Source organism: Cebus imitator, unplaced genomic scaffold (genome assembly GCF_001604975.1).
Source record: "Cebus imitator isolate Cc_AM_T3 unplaced genomic scaffold, Cebus_imitator-1.0 Scaffold247, whole genome shotgun sequence".
Classification (NCBI taxonomy): Eukaryota; Metazoa; Chordata; class Mammalia; order Primates; family Cebidae; genus Cebus; species Cebus imitator.
Window position 1 is genome coordinate 898,990 of NW_016107562.1, and position 17,922 is coordinate 916,911.

The 17,922-nt window shown below is 34.8% G+C and overlaps 1 protein-coding gene across 1 annotated transcript in view; it reads right to left on the bottom strand.

Annotated features, from left to right (window-relative positions):
• The window catches only part of CDC73 (cell division cycle 73), a 125,964-nt gene that overhangs the window by 10,947 nt on the left and 97,095 nt on the right, over window positions 1–17,922 (bottom strand). The window contains exons 14-15 of the mRNA XM_017498620.2: window positions 7,214–7,375; window positions 4,394–4,494 (exon numbers count right to left, since the gene is read on the bottom strand). Of these exons, the coding sequence (XP_017354109.1) occupies window positions 4,394–4,494; window positions 7,214–7,375 (263 nt within the window). The remainder of the gene's footprint in view (window positions 1–4,393; window positions 4,495–7,213; window positions 7,376–17,922) is intronic.

The following is a 17,922-nucleotide window of genomic DNA, read 5'->3' on the forward strand; positions in this document are numbered from 1 at the left end:
AAAAAAACAGACAGGGTGACAGAATATATTGTTTTGAAAAATAAACTTAAAAAATATCAGAAAAAGAATTCAAAATAATGATATCATAAAAACTGAGTGGGACACAAGAGAACACAAAACAACATTGGAAAACTGCTTCAGGACACTGGTCAAGGCAAGGACTTTATGGCTAAGACCTCAAAAGCACAGCCAACAAAAATAGACAGATGGGATTATATTAAAGTAAAAAGTTTCTGTACAGCAATGGAAACAATAAACAGAGTGAAGAGCAACCTGTTGAATGGGACAGCATATCTGCAAACAATCCATCCAACAAGGAATTAATATCCAGAATATGCAAGAAACTCAACAATTAAAAAAAAAATCCCATTAAAAAGCGGGCAAAGACATGAACAGGTATTTCTCAAAAGATGACATACAAATAAATGGCCAACAAATATATGAAAAAAAGCTCAACATCATTAACCACCAGGGAAGGGCAAATCGAAACTACAATGAGATATCATCTTACCCCAATTAGAATGGCTATTACTAAAAAGACAAAATAACAGATGCTGGCAAGGATGCAGAGAAAAGGGAATTCCTACACTGCTGATGGAAATATAAGCTGGTAGAGCCACAATGGCAAACAGTATGAATATTTCTCAAAACTAAAAATGGACTACTGGATGTAGTTTAGGGGTACATGTGCAGGACTTTTACATAGTTAAACGTGTGCCATGATGAACAGCTGCACAAAGGAATAAATTCCAATGTTCTAAAGCAGAGTAGGAGACTAGTTAATAGTAATGTATTTTTATTTTATTTTATTTATTTATTTTTGAGATGGAGTTTCGCTCTTGTTGCCCAGGCTGGAGTGCAATAGCGTGAACTCAACTCACCACAATCTCCACCTCCCAGGTTCAAGTGATACTCCTGCCTTAGCCTCCTGAGTAGCTGGATTACAGGCACCTGCCACCACGTCTGGCTAATTTTTGTACTTAGTAGAGATGGGGTTTCTCCATGGTCAGGCTGGTCTCGAACTCCCAACCTCAAGTGATCCGCCTGTCTCGGCCTCCCAAAGTGTTGGGATTACAGGCGTAAGCCATCATGCCCGGCCAACAATAATCTATCATATATTTCTAAACAGCTAAAAGAGATGACTTGAGATGTTCCCAAAACACAGAAATAACAAATACTCAAGGCCATACATACCCTAAATACTCTGACTTGATCATTACACATTCTATCCATATAACAAAGTATCACATGTGCACCATAAACATGTACAATTATATATCAATAAAAAAATTTTTTAACATCAACCAATGAATAAATATAGCCACCTCAAGTATAACATATTTAAAATATATCCAGATATCAGCTTAAACTTCTCATTCTAAATTTATAAAGATTTGACAATTTTATGCAATTCAATATTTAATATCTTCTCTCAAATGATATATTTAATGATAATTATGACATTAAGAAAATATAATACAATTTTCTATCAAGGCCCATAGAGATGCTCCCAAATACCCTCAGTTTTCCCCTATGCTATACAGTGTATTCTGATGGAGAAAACGACCGGAAGCCACAAGAGTAAAAGCGAGAAGACCAATTAAGAGCTAAGAGCTAATATACTCCCAAGTTTCTGGCTTAGGCAACTTCCTGAAAAGGACTAACAGATAATAAGAAATAGTTTGAGGAATATGGAAGAGAGTAAAACAATCGAACTTACATTTGGAAAAGGCTGAGTTTGACATACCAATGAGATATCATAGAGAAGTTATCTGATAGTGAGTGGGTTATACAGGTCCAGAATATCAGCTAGAGACCTAATTTTTAGAATAAGGGAATATAAATGGTAATGGAAAGCTATGAGATCTTCTTGAGAGGGTATTTAGAGGGAGAAAAGGGTATTTAGAGGGTGTTAAGGTACAAAAGAAATAAAGACATAAACATATACATTTGATCGTTGAACAACACAGGTTCCAACTGAGTGGGTCCACTAGATACACGGATTTTCTTCTGCCTCTGCCACCTGGGACAGCAAGACTAACCCTTCCTCCTCCCTCAGCCTACTCAATGTGAAGACAGTGAAGATGAAGACATTTATGATAACCCAATTCCACTTAATGAACAGTAAATATATTTTCTTATCATTTTCTTTTTTCTAGCTTACTTTATCGTACAAATATAGTATACAACACTACCATGCAAAATATGTGTTAAACGACTGGTTATGTTATCAGTTAAGGCATCCAGTTAATAGTAGGCGATTAGAATGTATATTTTGGAGGAGTCAAAAGTTATATGGAAGTTTTCAACTGCGTGACTGTTGAAGGGTCCACTGCAGTTGCTAATCAGAGGAAAAGTTAGCAAGGAAATCTGAGACAAGGTGTAGCAGGTACTTGGAAAGTAACTTAAAAAGGAGTAAAGGAGTCAACAGAATCAAATTCTGATAAGTTAAAAGTATCCATTATTTCAGTCACTGGTGACTTTAGTGAAAATAGTTTTAGTGCAGAGCAAGAGCCAGACTACAGGGGATTTGAACAGAAAATGAGTTGGTAGAGACCATTCTTTCTAAAGTGTAGCTATAAAAGGAAAAAGCAGCAGCTAGGGGAAAGGGTGAGGTTAAGGGTAAGGGTTTATGTTTTGTTGTTTAAGATGGAAGGGGAAAGTATTCTTAAATGCTGAGAGAGGAGTCAGTGTAGAAGGAATAGGTGAAAGAGAAAGAATAGCTAATGAAAGTAAATCACTGATGACTGTTAAAAGAAAATTCTCTAAATTCTTATCTAAATTTCAAAAGACTAACAATTTGAAGAAAATACAAAACATTTTTATATTCTTAATGAATTTCATACATTTATATCTTGAAGACACTCTAATCATTTTGTTGAAATATTATTCAACAAGGCAAGCAAGTAGGTAAAACAATTCACATTGACATTTTACTTTGATTCAAATTCCCATTCTTTTTAACTTTCTATTTACCAACTCTGTGCATTACTCAAGTTTCAGAGATAACATAAAAAGCTATCATAATGTAATAATAGAATTTTTTTTTTTTTAAATGAATGAAGGTAATAGAAGAACACTACAACTTTCAAGCTTGGGTACTTTCTATGGAAATATGATGGTACCACTAACAAAAACTGGGGCTGCTAAAAACAAAGGACATTTCACAGGACTGTTCATAGTACAATCAACATTCATAATAATTAAAGTTGTCACTTTTTTTTTTTTTTGAGACAGAGTCTTGCTCTATCGCCAGGCTGGAGTGCAGTGGTGCAATCTCGGCTCACTGCAACCTCCGCCTCCTGGGTTCAAGCGATTCTTCCGCCTCAGCCTCCCGAATAGCTGGGACCACAGGCGCGAGCCACCACGTCCAGCTAATTTTTGTATTTTTAGTAGCGATGGCGTTTCATCATGTTGGCCTGGATGGTCTCGATCTGTTGACCTCATGATCTGTCCACCTCGGCCTCCCAAAGTGCTGGGATTACAGGCATGAGCCACCGCGCCCAGCCTAAAGTTGTCACTTCTAATAAACATATTTGTTTCATGAAAATGACATTTTAAAATTAATTTTGCTTATGTTACTAATTTAATTGAATAATTGATTAAATAATTGTTGGAATACCCCTTCCTGCAAATAAACAGGCGAAATTAATCTTTTGTTGTATCAATTTATGCTCATATGTTTAATAAATATTAAACATGCATGAAATAATTCACTCAGCAGATATTTACTGAAAGCCTCTCTATGCCAGGCACTCTTCTGTGCTGAGGACTCAAAGGTAAATAAGGCACAGGAGGACTCTCCCATCATGAAACTTGCATTCTGGCTAGGGAACACTTAGAACAACAATTAGAAAATGTCTAGGAATGGTAAATGCTATCAAGAAAACAAAAAAGCTTAAAGCGCAAATAGGAGACGGTGATAGTTCTTTGAAAGAAGAAAGTCAGAGACAGATTCTCCAAAGAGAAAACACTTCAGCAGAGCCCTGAATGAAGAGAAAAAAATCAATCAACTTACAATCATTTCAGATGAAAGGGAGAGCTCGTAAATGTCATTATGGCATTTTAATTGACACATTTCTGTTCATCAAAAGCCAACCCATTTAAAACTGGCATTAATTTTAATCAAAATGTATAGACATGCAACAGCATTAATGATTTTTAAGTGATCTAAAAATAATTATTAATGTTGCGGATAGGCAATATTCACTTTCAGATATACCTACACAGAAAGTATTAATGTACAAAACTTTTAAAAATATGTCACAGGTGCTTAAATATTCACATAATATATATTATTTAACAGCAATCCTTTGATATACACATCATATGCGCAGAACCATATGACTCTCTTAAACAAAGTGAGAACATTCAGTAACAAAGAGAATCTTACTTTTAGCAAATATATCAACTGGTGATCCATCAGGCAAAAGCCATGGCCAACCTTTGAACTGCCATGCAGGACCTTGCACAAAAACGGCTACAACGCGGTCCCTACAAGTAGAAAAGGGGGTGTGGGGAGGTAGGGGACAGAGGGAGATTATCTCAAACTTGAGCTTTAGTTACTATAAATCCCTTAAGACAACAGTCCCATAATCGTTCATGTGACAGAGTCTTATCAATCCTTCTATGAGGCAAATACAGTAAGTACTTACCAACTTCTCAATGTGATATTGTCATTAGAGTGTATTAATGATTGTTACACTTCCCACACATCTGGTTTTTACATCTAAGTAAACATAATGGCATGGACAACACTTGTATGTAATCTTGTTTGCCTTTTCTGTTCCCTTCCGTTAATTACAGCAGGGGCCCACTATTCCAATGCAATAGGGAATAGTGGTTGATAACTATTAATCAAAAATTTGATTAAAAAATCATTTAAAATTTAAACACATCTTAAATATTTTACTTTAAAAACATTACATTATAGGAACTCATCAACCATATTATGAGGCCCCAGGGCCTTATCTGAGTTCTTCTGATTACTTGGGAAGTAATCTGAGCACAGAAATCATTCAGACTTTTATAATTTTTACAACTGTTTTACAATTGTTTCATTCACCCCAAACTTGTAAGTGTTTTTTAAAGCAATTTTCTTCCAACCAATCAACCTAGTTTTCCCAGAAAGAACAAACTTCTTTGTAGGCCCTCAAATTTGATTATTTTACAAAATATTTAATTAAATTGAGAAATTATAAGTAGTACTGCCACAAACAGTTAAAGACAGTAACTAAAGGGGTGGGAACAAAACAACAATAACAGTAATGGTTAACATTAGTAACATTTACTATGAACATTTACTATATGTCGAAAGCCATTTTAAGGACTTTATGGATTACTTATTACGTTAACACATTTAATCTTCAAAACAATCCAATGACCTCGCTGGATACTATTAGAATCCTCATTGTACAAATGAAGAAACAAATGTGTGGGTATACTGGAGAACAGAAACTGAAGTAGAAGTAGAGAGAAAAGGAAGAAGGGAGGAAGGGAAGGAGGAGAATAAATTATTATGCTGGGGCACTGGGTATGCTACTGTTCCTATTTGAGAGCAGATAAATCATGAGAATGGCCATCTCAGTATTATTATGAAAATAGTCTTGACCTTGCAACTCCGTGAAAGGGTCTTAGGAACGCCCTGAGGTCTGCAGACCACACTTTGGTAACCATTGCATTAATGACGACCGCAGACACAAAACAAAACATTAAACCAGGGTTACCTTCTATTCAAGGAGAAGACCTACAACAACTATTAAAAACTGCAAGCTTAAAATTTGTTACCTGCTCAAAATCTCTGAGGCTAAAATTAAATCTTAGAGCAAAAAAATTTCTCCTTTCATGGGACACATGCCTCAAACTGTCAAAATCATCTTTGGCAATGCAGAATCCACTATTAAATAATCCTTCAATTTTATGATGTAACTTGAAACAGCTGAAAGCCCAAGATGCTTGCCAAAGCAAAGGGAATTTGCTGGACAGAGGTCACCTATATTTTACTGGGTCTCACAGGATCAGCAGGGAAGCAGGATAATAAAAATGTTATTCCCCATGAATTCTTGAAAGGACAATTAAAGGAAAATAAAGAAGCAGGGAAAATGCTGGAGGCTTCAATGGCTGGAGACCCTAACTAATACACACAAGCAGTATTTTACAGCATAGTGATGACATTTGTATGCACTGAATTATTTCTGCAAATAACTGCAAACATAAAACACAAATGATGTAGCTTTCTTACTTGGTTTTCAGCTTGATATCTACAATTCTCATCTTATTCACTTTCTGTATCACTCAAAGTATCTATTAGATGCCAGGGGAGAATTATAACTTAAAAACTCTTTATTCTGTAGAAAAATTTTAATATTAATATTCTCATTGCCTTGACTTCCTAATACCTGGACTCACAAGTACTTCAAAGGTAAATTCATCTAATGTGTCATGTATGTATTGCATTTTCTGTATCACAGATACATACTCAACTACTACTCCAGTTTACAGAAATAAGGTAATTTGTGTGTAATTTGTGTGTCTAAATTTAGAGGCACTTTATATTATAAACAGCTTACTATTTTGTTAAAGAACATTTTAATGCAATAAAAGGGTCAAACCATGATAAAAGAGCTGTTCCTATTATTTTTATTAAATTATTCCCTTACAATAAAAGTATGCCTTCACTTACCATTTCTTACCAGAAAATGAGAATTCTCCAAACCAAAAATCTAAAACATAGACTACCTTACAACATTAGTCTACAAGCTGATGCAGAATGAACATGTGGAAAGAATTTTTTATACTGGGTTTTCCAGAAGTTAGAATGTTTCTTCTTATAAGTAAAATCAAGTTTTCCTATCCAAAATATAAAGTTACTAAGGAATTATTAGAATGTTAACATTATTAATGACCAAATTCACATATATTAACATAGTTTTCAAGGACAGTTTCCATTTAGAGCCCATGATAAAATCTGATACTTGCTTACACAAGAAAAAACCAACGATATACAGAAAACAAATGAATATTTAAAAAATATAGACTGCCAGGTCCAGTAGCTTGTGCCTGTAGTCCTAGCTTCTTGGGAGGCTGGGGCAGGAGAACTGATGGAGCCCAGGAGTTCCAGCTCTGCCTGGGCAAATACCATCATCATCAATGTCAATAACACTTATTCTCTTGGGTGTAATGCCTGTAAAAAGAAATCAATAGACTATCTTACCAGTCTTGAGGCATAAGTTTAAGGGGCTGGTCTACTACTCTATAAGGTACTGTGACACTAATTGCAGTGCCCCCTGGTTGGATCTGGTCTTTTCTTCTTTGTATTAGAGTTTCATTTTCTCGTTGACAACCTTGTTTCTTCTTTTCATCTGATGGGACAAATCTTTGAAAAAAACAGAGATGAGAAAAAGTCAAATGTATTCCATGTGATGAAAATGGAAAAATAAACGTTATTTTGAAATAACTTTTTAAACATTAATAGTTTTAAACTAAAGATGTTTGTTTTTAAATAAACCTGCTCTGCAAGTACAGATCATGAAGAGTACGGGTCTTCATACATCAAATAGCACTCAGGCTCACTCAGACTCTAGGTTGGTGTGTGTGTGTATGTGATCAACACACAATTTATATTCATTCAACTACCACTTAGCATTCTCCACACTAATCCTTATTTTCTCAAATTCTATTAGAGGGAAACTTCATGATAAGAGAAACTTTATTAGAAATAAAAAGGTCACTTGAAGTGAAAAAGCTGCTGTGGCTAGCAGGCTTCTTTATGTGACTTAGCCCATCCAGGAGCTTCACAAAACATTAAAAAAAAAAAAAAAAAGAAACATTTTATGCTTCAGCAAAATTACAAAAACACCATCATACTTCAGAGAGCTTTGAAAATTTTAAAGTATGAAAACTAAATCAGTGTATGATGATTATTTTAGGAAATACTGCGATTATTATCAACTAGTGGCATTTATCAACGTACTTACGTGGATCAATTCTCAAGACAGATGTTCTTAAAAATAACAATCTGGATAGCTGTTGCCACCTCTAAAATTTGCTAATGTTCACAAAGTATTTTACAAGTCTTATTTTCTAAATATACACATAATCCTAACAGTCCAATAACGTATTTTATTAGCTATGATCTAGTCTCTCCAATAAAATGGAGGGAATACAATCAATGTATGAGAGTGCCATTCTGCTTCTAAAGTTTAAGAGAGATGAAAGGATGAAGGACCAAAAACAGAGGAGAACTTGCACTAACTGGAGTTCTCTGAAAAACTTCAATTCCATATATTGGATTCATCAGAAAGTGATATTAATTTTATTGTCTAGAAAGTTTTTAGTTCATGGTGATAATGATAATACTGAACTTTGTTTCTGAGCTGATTGTTCTCACATCCATTTTACATTTGATTAAAAAGTTAAGATTTCTATATCGTTTAAAAATTTCCCCCAGATAATAATTTGCTTCCTATGGCATTTGGTTTATTTATTAATCAAGCTAAGTGTAGAAAATGTCAAAGACAGTACTAATACTTTGGTTAATGAAACACATTATTTAAAATTTTAATAGGTGTACATTATTTGAGACTGTGTACTAGTAAAAAGCCACAACAAGCAAGCAGCCAAAAAAATTAATAAATAAAAAAATTTTAAAAAGCCATAACAAAAAATGTTTTAAGTGAATAGTACGTGCAGTATTATCATGCTATAACTTTCACAATATACATGTACAAAACACAGTCCCTGCCCTCTTGAACTTATGTTCCACACACACAGAACAAAGGGATTCTACTGCCAAGGGAAATGCTTTGCTTTATCTCAGTCTGTAACTACATGGGATTTAAAATGTTTAAATTGTTAAATATAAGACTGCATCTCTCTCTTTTCTGGCTTCTGAAATTTTAACATGGTATTAAAGTATAAATTTACTTGTACGAAATAAACTTTAATAATATGACTAGAATATAAAATACCTAAAAATGATTAAAATACCGAACTAACGAAAAATCTATGATACACCTATTTCAACTTTTGATGCCTAAGAAATAAGTTATACAGCATCTGCATGTCTACACATCAGTTGATGTTTTATAAAAGTTCAGAATCATTAACATGGTTTTTATAATTAACCACCATCCTAGAATTTTTAGATGCTCTAGCCTGTTAATTTCCAATTATATCTAGGTATTTTCTTAGAATTGTAGTCACTTCTACTAGCAGTTGAAAAAGAAAAGAAAAAGAAAAAAAAAAAGCTTTATTTCAAAATGCTTGTCAGCAAGGATCTCATTTGATAACATAAAAATAGATCTTATGACCTCTTCCCCTAAAGTTAAGTCTACTAAAAAGATTGGTATTCCACAGAGTCAATGTAAGTTTTACCTGTTCACCCCACTGCAGTTAATCAAATCTAAGACACCAATGATTGTGAGATACACCATTATATTGTACCATTATATTGTGCCACTATGAAAGAAAAATACACTCCCAATTAAACTATGTATTCTACATAAATCAGTCAAGATCATCCCTCCAGAAAACTGGTTATTTCTTCTGGCTTCGGCTGCACTGCTGGATGTATGTGATAGGCAATTGTTTCATAGGTATCTCAGGCAAAATAGGTTCATCTACTATTGCCATCTTCCCTTTTTAGGTTCCATAAAGCACCTGGTTGTTGCTTTATAAAATAATATATATGGAATTAGAGCCAGGCGCGGTGGCTCACGACTGTAATCCCAGCACTTTGGGAGACCAAGGTGGGTGGATCATTTGAGGTCAGGAGTTTGAGACCAGTCTGGCCAACATGGTGAAACCCTATCTACTAAATATACAAAAATTAGCCGGGTGTGTTGGTGCATGCCTATAATCCCAGCTACTCTGAAGGCCGAGGCACGAGAATCACTCGAACCTCGGAAGCAGAGGTTGCAGTGAGGTGGGATCAAGCCACTGCCTGCCAGTCTGGGTGACACAGAGACTCTGCCTCAGAAAAATAAAAAGGAATAGGGAAATAATTCTTCTAATGCAGAAGAATTCAAATATCAAATTTGCACTCCACTGCTTCATTTCAGTATAATATTGAATATGCAACATTTTAATTGGCATAAAATTTACATACAGTGAAATGTGCAAATAGACAAGTTTTGATAAACGTATACTGAGTATAAGCACCATTCCAGTCAAGACAAAGAACATCTGCATCAATCAGAAAGTTTCCATATATACCTTTCAGTCAAATGCCATTCTCCTTCCCAACAGGCAACCACTGTTCTGCTTTCCATTAGTTTTGCCTGTTTGGGGAATTCATATACACACTCATAATACCAGATGTATTATTTTGTACCTGGCTTCCTTCATTCAATGTAATGTTTCTGATCATCATACCTGCAGTGGGGTGTTATCAGTAGTTCATTATTTTTTACTGCTAATTAAATTTCAATGATAAGAAAATATTCTCCTGCTGTGGACATTTGGATGTATCTTAGTATGTACAGGGCATAATAATAGAAACAGCACAGACTGACTGAGATGGCTTGTAAACAACAGAAATTTCTTTATCACTGCTCTGAAGGTGAGGAAGTCAAGATAAAGATATTGGCAGGTCTAGTGTCTAGCGAGGTCCCACTTCCTGGTTTGTAGACAGTATTTCTGCTGTGTCCTCATACAGAAGGAGGAGCAAAGAAGCTGTCTGGGATCACTTTCATAAGGGCGCTTACTCTATTTATGAGGACAGAACACTCGTGACCTAATTACTTCCCAAATACTGTGGCATTAGTGACTAAGTCTCAACATTACAGATTTTGTGGGACACAAATGTTCAGTCTACAGCAGGGTAGTTTCAAAGTCTGGGTTATTACACTTATATATAAATATTCCTATATTAAGTGTTTTTGTGAACACACGCTTTCATTTCTCTTATATGAATACCTTTGAGTGAATTATGGGGTATGTGTAACTTTATAAGAAACTGCCAGGAAGTGTTCCAAAGCAGTTAAACCATTTTGTACTTCCACTAAAAATGTATGCGAGTTCTAGTCTTTTCAATTTTAGTCTTTCTAATGGGTATGTGAAATAGCATCTCAACATCATTTTAATTTTTACTTCCTCAATGACTGATGATACTGAGAATTTTTTTCATGTGCTTATTGGCCATTTGTATACCTTCTTTTGTGGAGTGTCAATATCTCTTATTTTTAATTGGATTTTAAAAAATATTGACACACAGGATTCTAGATATCAATCTTTTGTTAGAAATGTGCAATAAAAAGATTTCCCCTCAGCATGTGCCTGGCCTTTTCATTTTCTTAGTGGTGTCTTTTGATGAATGGAAGTTTTAAAATTTCTTTCTTTTATGGTTCACCCTTTAAAAAACAAAAAAACAAAAAAAAACTATTTCAGGGTCACAAAAACATCCTATTATGCTTTATTCTAGAAGCCTTAAAGTTTTAGCTTTTAAGTTTGTGTGTATAATCTATCTTAAATAAATGTTTGTATATGGTGTTAGGTAATGGTTGAGTCATTCCTCTCCACTCATATATTTATCCAATTATTCCAGTACTATTTTTGTTGATAAGGCATTCATTTCTCAATTGAATTGCAGTGACGTCTTTGTCAAAATAGCATAGGCCCATTCATGCAATCTCCATTATTTTCATTCATCTATCTGTCTATCTTTATATCATTAGTGCAATGTGTGGATTACTACAGCTTGATACTAAGTCTTGAAATCAGGTAGTGTACGTCCTCCCTCTTTGTTCCTCCATAGTAACTGTTTCAATGTTAAATCGCACTGCCTCTTTTTTAAAGGCATTTTGCATTACATTTAAATTCAACATATATAGTGCCATCTATGCACATATCTCACAGAACTGATGAAACTATGAATTGCCATCACTATTTTGTGCATGTGCCAGTAATAAAACTATGTCAGGACTGCCACCTAGCCACAGCAACTCTAAGATAACATCAATTATATGACATCTCACAATTTCAGAGATATTAAATCATGAGAAATAACTGTCTAAAGTATGTAATACTCTAGACCTAATTAAACTTAACAAAGAATGTGACCAAAGTGCTATATATTACATTATCAATTTAGCTACACTAGGTCAACTGTCAATTTATCCTGTTCTATTACAACTCCACTCTCAGCTTAGATGCATCAGCTAGTGGCAGCAATGACCAGATGGAATACAATTTAGCATGCTAAATAGGGTAAAATTTAAGTCCATCAAGTACTACCCAGACTTAAGCCATAAATTACAAACAACTTTATTTCTATGCCTCCTCTTGCACAAGAAGTCTGAACAAATTGGTTCTAGTCTATCAATACATAATAACACAGTTGTCTATAAGGTAGCATCCAAAAGGTAAAAATGCATCTGAAATTCAAATATGATGAATGTTGTAATTTTCATTTCCTAGGCTATAAAACTTTAAATATGTCTCTGTTTATATTTAAGCATTTACTTAATTCTAAATTTAAGCCATATGTATTTCACTATGAACTTATCTTCTTCATTCAAAGTACAATTCAATTTTCTACAATTTTACAGTGAGCTATTTTAATTGTTATTATAGTAATCTACAAAGTCTGTCATATCCCTACTATACTTTAGGTTTCTATTTTTGTCTTTTCTTCCTTCCTTTTTTTAAACGAGGCCTTGCTATTGTGCCTAGGCTGGTCTCAAACTTTGAACTCCCGGACTCAAGCAATCCTCCCATCTCAGCCTCCCGAAGTGCTGAGATTACAGGCATGAGGTACCATGGCAGACCTAGACTTCAGGTTCCTGAAGACAGAGCCAATGGTTCAGCTATACGGCACTCACATCAGCTAGCGTGCTGCCTTACACATAGCACCCGAATCAGAGCACAGCTAAATGAAATGGAAACAAACAAAAAGGAATACAAAAGGTAATAAAAAAAAAAATCTGGTTCTTTGAAAAGATAAATAAAATTGACAAACCATTAGCAAGATTAACCAAGGAAAGAAGAGAGAAAATCCAAATGAACTCAATTAGAAACAAAACCAGAGATATTACAACTGACACCACAGAAATACAAAATATCATTCAAGGCTACTATGAACACCTTTACGTGTGTAAACTAGAAAACCTAGAAGAGATGGATAAATTCCTGGAAAGATACAACCCTCCTAGCTTAAATCAGAAAGAATTAGATACCCTGAACAGACTGATAACAAGCAGTAAGATTGAAATGGTAACTTAAAAATCAGCAACCAAAACAGTCCAGGACCAGAAGTATTCACAGCTGAATTCTACCAGTTCAAAAAAGAATTGATACCAATCCTTCTAACACTATTCCACAAGATAGAGAAAGAGAATCCTCCCTAAATCAGTCTATGAAGCCCTTGATACCCTAATACCAAAACCAGGAAAGAACATAACCAAAACAGAAAACTACAGCCCAATATCCCTGATGAACATAGATGCAAAAATCCTTAACAAAATACAGCTAACCAAATCCAACAATGTATCAAAAAGATAACCCACCATGATCAAGTGGGTTTCATGCCAGGGATGCCGGGATGGTTTAACATACGCAAGTCAATATATGTGATACACCACATAAACAGAATTTAAAACAAAAATCACATGATCTCAATAGATGCAGAAAAAGCATTTGACAACATCCAGTATCACTTTATGATTAAAACTCTCAGCAAAATTGGCATACAAGGGGCATACTGCAATGTAATAAAAGCCATCTATGACAAACACACAGCTAACATAATTCTGAATGAGGAAAAGTTTAAAGCATTCTCTCTGAGAACCAGACCAAGAAAAGGATGTCCACTCTCATCACTTCTATTCAACATAGTACTGTAAGTTCTAGCCAGAGCAATCAGACAGGAGAAAGAAATCAAGGGCATCCAACGCTGTAAAGAGGAAGTCAAACTGTCACTGTTTGCTATTATGTGACTGTACACCTAGAAAACCCTAGACTCCTCCAAAAGTTCCTAGAACTGATAAATAATTCTATAAAGTTTCCAGATACTAAATTAATGTACACAAAGCAGCTCTCCTACACACCAACAGCGACCAAGCAGAGAATGAAATCAAGAACTCAACTCCTTTTACAATAGCTACAAAAAAAAAAAAAAACTACAAAACACACACACAAAATAACACTTAGGAATATATCTAACCAAGGAAGAGAAAGATCTTTACAAGGAAAGCTATAAAGCACTGCTGAAAGAAATCATAGATGACAAAAACAAAGGGAAACATATCCCATGCTCACGGATGGGTAGAATCAATATTGTGAAAATGACCATATTGCCAAAAGCAATCTACAAATTCAATGCAATTTCCATCAAAATACTATCATCATTCTTCACAGAACTAGAAAAACAATCCTAAAATTTACATGCAACCAAAAAAGGGCCCAGATAGCCAAAGTAGGACTAAGCAAAAAGAATAAATCTAGAGGCAGCAAACTGCCTGATTTCAAACTATTCTATAAGGCCATAGTCACCAAAACAGCAAGGTACTGATATAAAAATAGGCACACCGACCAACAGAACAGAACAGAGAACCAAGAAATAAACCCAAATACTTAAGCCAACTGATCTCTGACAAAGCAAACAAAAACATAAAGTGGTGAAAGGACACCCTAGTCTATAAATGGTGTTGGGATAATTGGCAAGCCACATATAGGAGAAAGAAACTGGATCATCTCTCACCATATATAAAAATCAACTCAAGATGGATCAAGGACTAGGCCTGAAACCATAAAAATTCTAGAAGATAACACTGGAAAAACCCTTCTAGACACTGGCTTAGTCATTTCATGACCAAGAACCCAAAAGCAAATGCAATAAAAACAAAGATAAATGGCTGGGACTTAAAGAGCTTTTGCACGGCAAAGGGAACAGTCAGCAAAGTAAACACTCAACTCACAGAGTAGGAGAAAATCTTTATAATTTATATTTCTGATAAGGGACTAATATCCAGGATCTACAACAAACTCAAATTATCAAGAAAAAAAAAAATCCCAGGAAAAAGTGGGCTAAGGACATGAATAGACAACTCTCAAAAGAAGATAAACAAATGGCTAACAAACATGAAAAAATGTTCAACGTCATTAATGATCAGGGAAATGCAAATCAAAACAAAATGCGGTTTCACCTTACTTTTGCAAGAATGGCCATAGTCAAAAAATAAAAAAATAACAGATGTAGGTGTTGATGAGGTGAAAAGGAAACACTTCTACACTGCTACTGGGAATGTGAACTAGTACAACCACTATGGCAAACAGTGTGGAGATTCCTAAAGAACTAAAAGTAGAACTACAATTTGATCCAGCAGAATACATCACTATACAAAAAAGATACTTGTATATGCATGTTTATAGCAGCACAATACACAACTGCAAAATGTGGAACCAACCCAAATGCTCATCAATCAATGAGTGGATAAATAAACTGATCACCCACACACACACCATGGAATACTACTCAGCCATAAAAAAGAAGGAATGAATGGCAATTGTAGCAACCTGGATGGAAGTGAAGACTATTATTCTAAGTGAAGTAACTCAGGAATGGAAAACCAAATACTGAATGATCTCACTTGTAAGTGGGAGCTAAGCTCTGAGGATGCAAAAGCATGAGAATGACACAGGACTTTGGGGATGCAGAAGGAAAGTGTAGGAGGGAGGTAAGGGTTAAAAGACTACAAATCAGGTTCAGTGTATACTGCTCCAATGATGTGCACACCAAAATCTCACAAATTACCACGAAACAACTTAGTCATGTAACCAAATACCACCTGTTCCCCCAAAACCTATGGAAATAAATTGTTTTTTAACACAAAAGTTAAAAAGATAAATTTTGGGAACATAATAAATCTTTAAACCAACAGAAAAAAAAAGAAAAAAGAAAACACATTCAGCATCCTCAAACATTGGTTTAACTAAAAAACTGGTCTGAAATAATTCTTTTGATAAAACCATGTTTGTTCTTCAAATTTTTTTCTTTTTTTTTTTTTGAGACAGGGTCTCACTCTGTCACCAGGCTGGAGTGTGATGACGTAATCTTGGCTCACTGCAACCTCCACCTCTAGGGTTCAAGCGATCTCCTGCCTCAGTCTCCCAAGTAGCTGGGACTATAGGCGCGTGCCACCACACCTGGCTAATTTTTGTATTTTTAGTAGAGACCGGGTTTCGCCATGTTGTCCAGGATGGTTTCAATCCCTTGACCTCGTGATCTGCTTGCCTCGGCCTCCCAAAGTGTTGGGATTACAGGCGTGAGCCACCATGCCCAGCCTGTTATTTAAGATTTCTAAGTCCTCTTGAGACCACCATTTGGAAATTATGACAATTGTATTCATATACATACACATATATGTATATGTATATAAAGATTTAAGGAACAATGGCATGAGTAAACATCAACAAATCATGACCTTTAAAAACCATGGCTTTATTCTGTTTCTGGTAGGATAATATGATAGATCCCCTAAGTAACTGCAACAATAATTCCAAAGAAAACAATTAAACAGTAGATCTCACGAAATGAGTAATCTGGTAGTTATCAGAGACCAAGAACGGTAGGGGAGTGGAGGAGCTAGAGAGCAGTTGATTAATGGGTACAGAAATACAGATAGAAGAAATAAGACCCAGTGTTCAATAAATCAGTAGTGTTGACTATAGTAAACAATAATTTATAGTTTATTTCAAAATACCTATTAAAGAATAATTTTAATATTCCCAGCATAAAGGTAAGTGTTTAAGGTAATGGATATACTAATTACCTTTATTTAATTATTACACATTATAAGAACGTATCAAAATATTACATGTACCCCAAAATATGTGGATCTGTTATGTATCAATACAAAAAAAAAGGAAAAAAGAAAAAAATGTCTTAAAAGCATATCTGAGCTAGCTAGCAAGGTATAAAAAATACGTGGGCCAAAGACCGAGTAAAAAGAGAGGAACTCAAAGAAGTAAGAATAACACTGCAGACTGCCATCCATGGAAGGGATTTGCAAACCAATTAAAGTTAAGCTTGGTTTTTCACTATATTTCAATGGGCTCCTGAAATAGAAAACCAGTCTAAATTCTGCTCGCCATAGAAAGTCTAGTGACCGTTTCTTTCCTAATAAAGTTGAGACTCAGGGATTAAGTTCGACATAATGGTAAACTAGAAAGAAACTCACTGTCCACCCTCTTCCCCTACAACCCCTAACTCTAGCCCTAACCCCTATTTTGACAATTTCAAGGAAAATCAAATGTCTCAACTGGTAAAACTGACCTCATTTGAATTTGCAGCAAGAACAACGATATTTAGACAATAAAAACCTCCAATAGGGAATTTAAAGTTACTCTAGATTGATAAAGCTCCCAGGTGCTTAGCGATACAGATGCACATCTTCTCTGGAGTTCCCTCACATTCACTTGGAGATCAAAGAATTTCTACAGAAGTAATTCCAAAGAAAATGAACACTAAATTAGTAAATTAACAAAATAAAAAACAATAAAATTAACAGTAAAAAACTAAACACACAAGGAAACAAGTTATCATGTAGGAGACAACATTCAAAGGAAGATGACTAAGGACTTCAAATGCTATAACTACCAAAAATCAAGGCTTATAAAACAAGCTTACAAATATGTACAGTAAAAAAGAATTACAAAGACAGGTCATGGTTGGAAAAATAACTAAACAGAACCACAAAAACTGAAATATAAAACAACCAAAATTTAAGATGCAATGAATAGGCTTAAGATCAGATTAAAGTGTGGCCAAAGAAATAGGCAACTATAAATCAAATTTAACGAAATGATGAAAAATGCATGCAACAGAGAAAAAGAAATAGGAAATGGAATCATTTAAGAAACACAGAAGATAGATTGAGAAGGTCTAAAGTATGTCTCATTTAAGTTCCAGAAAGAGATGAAAAG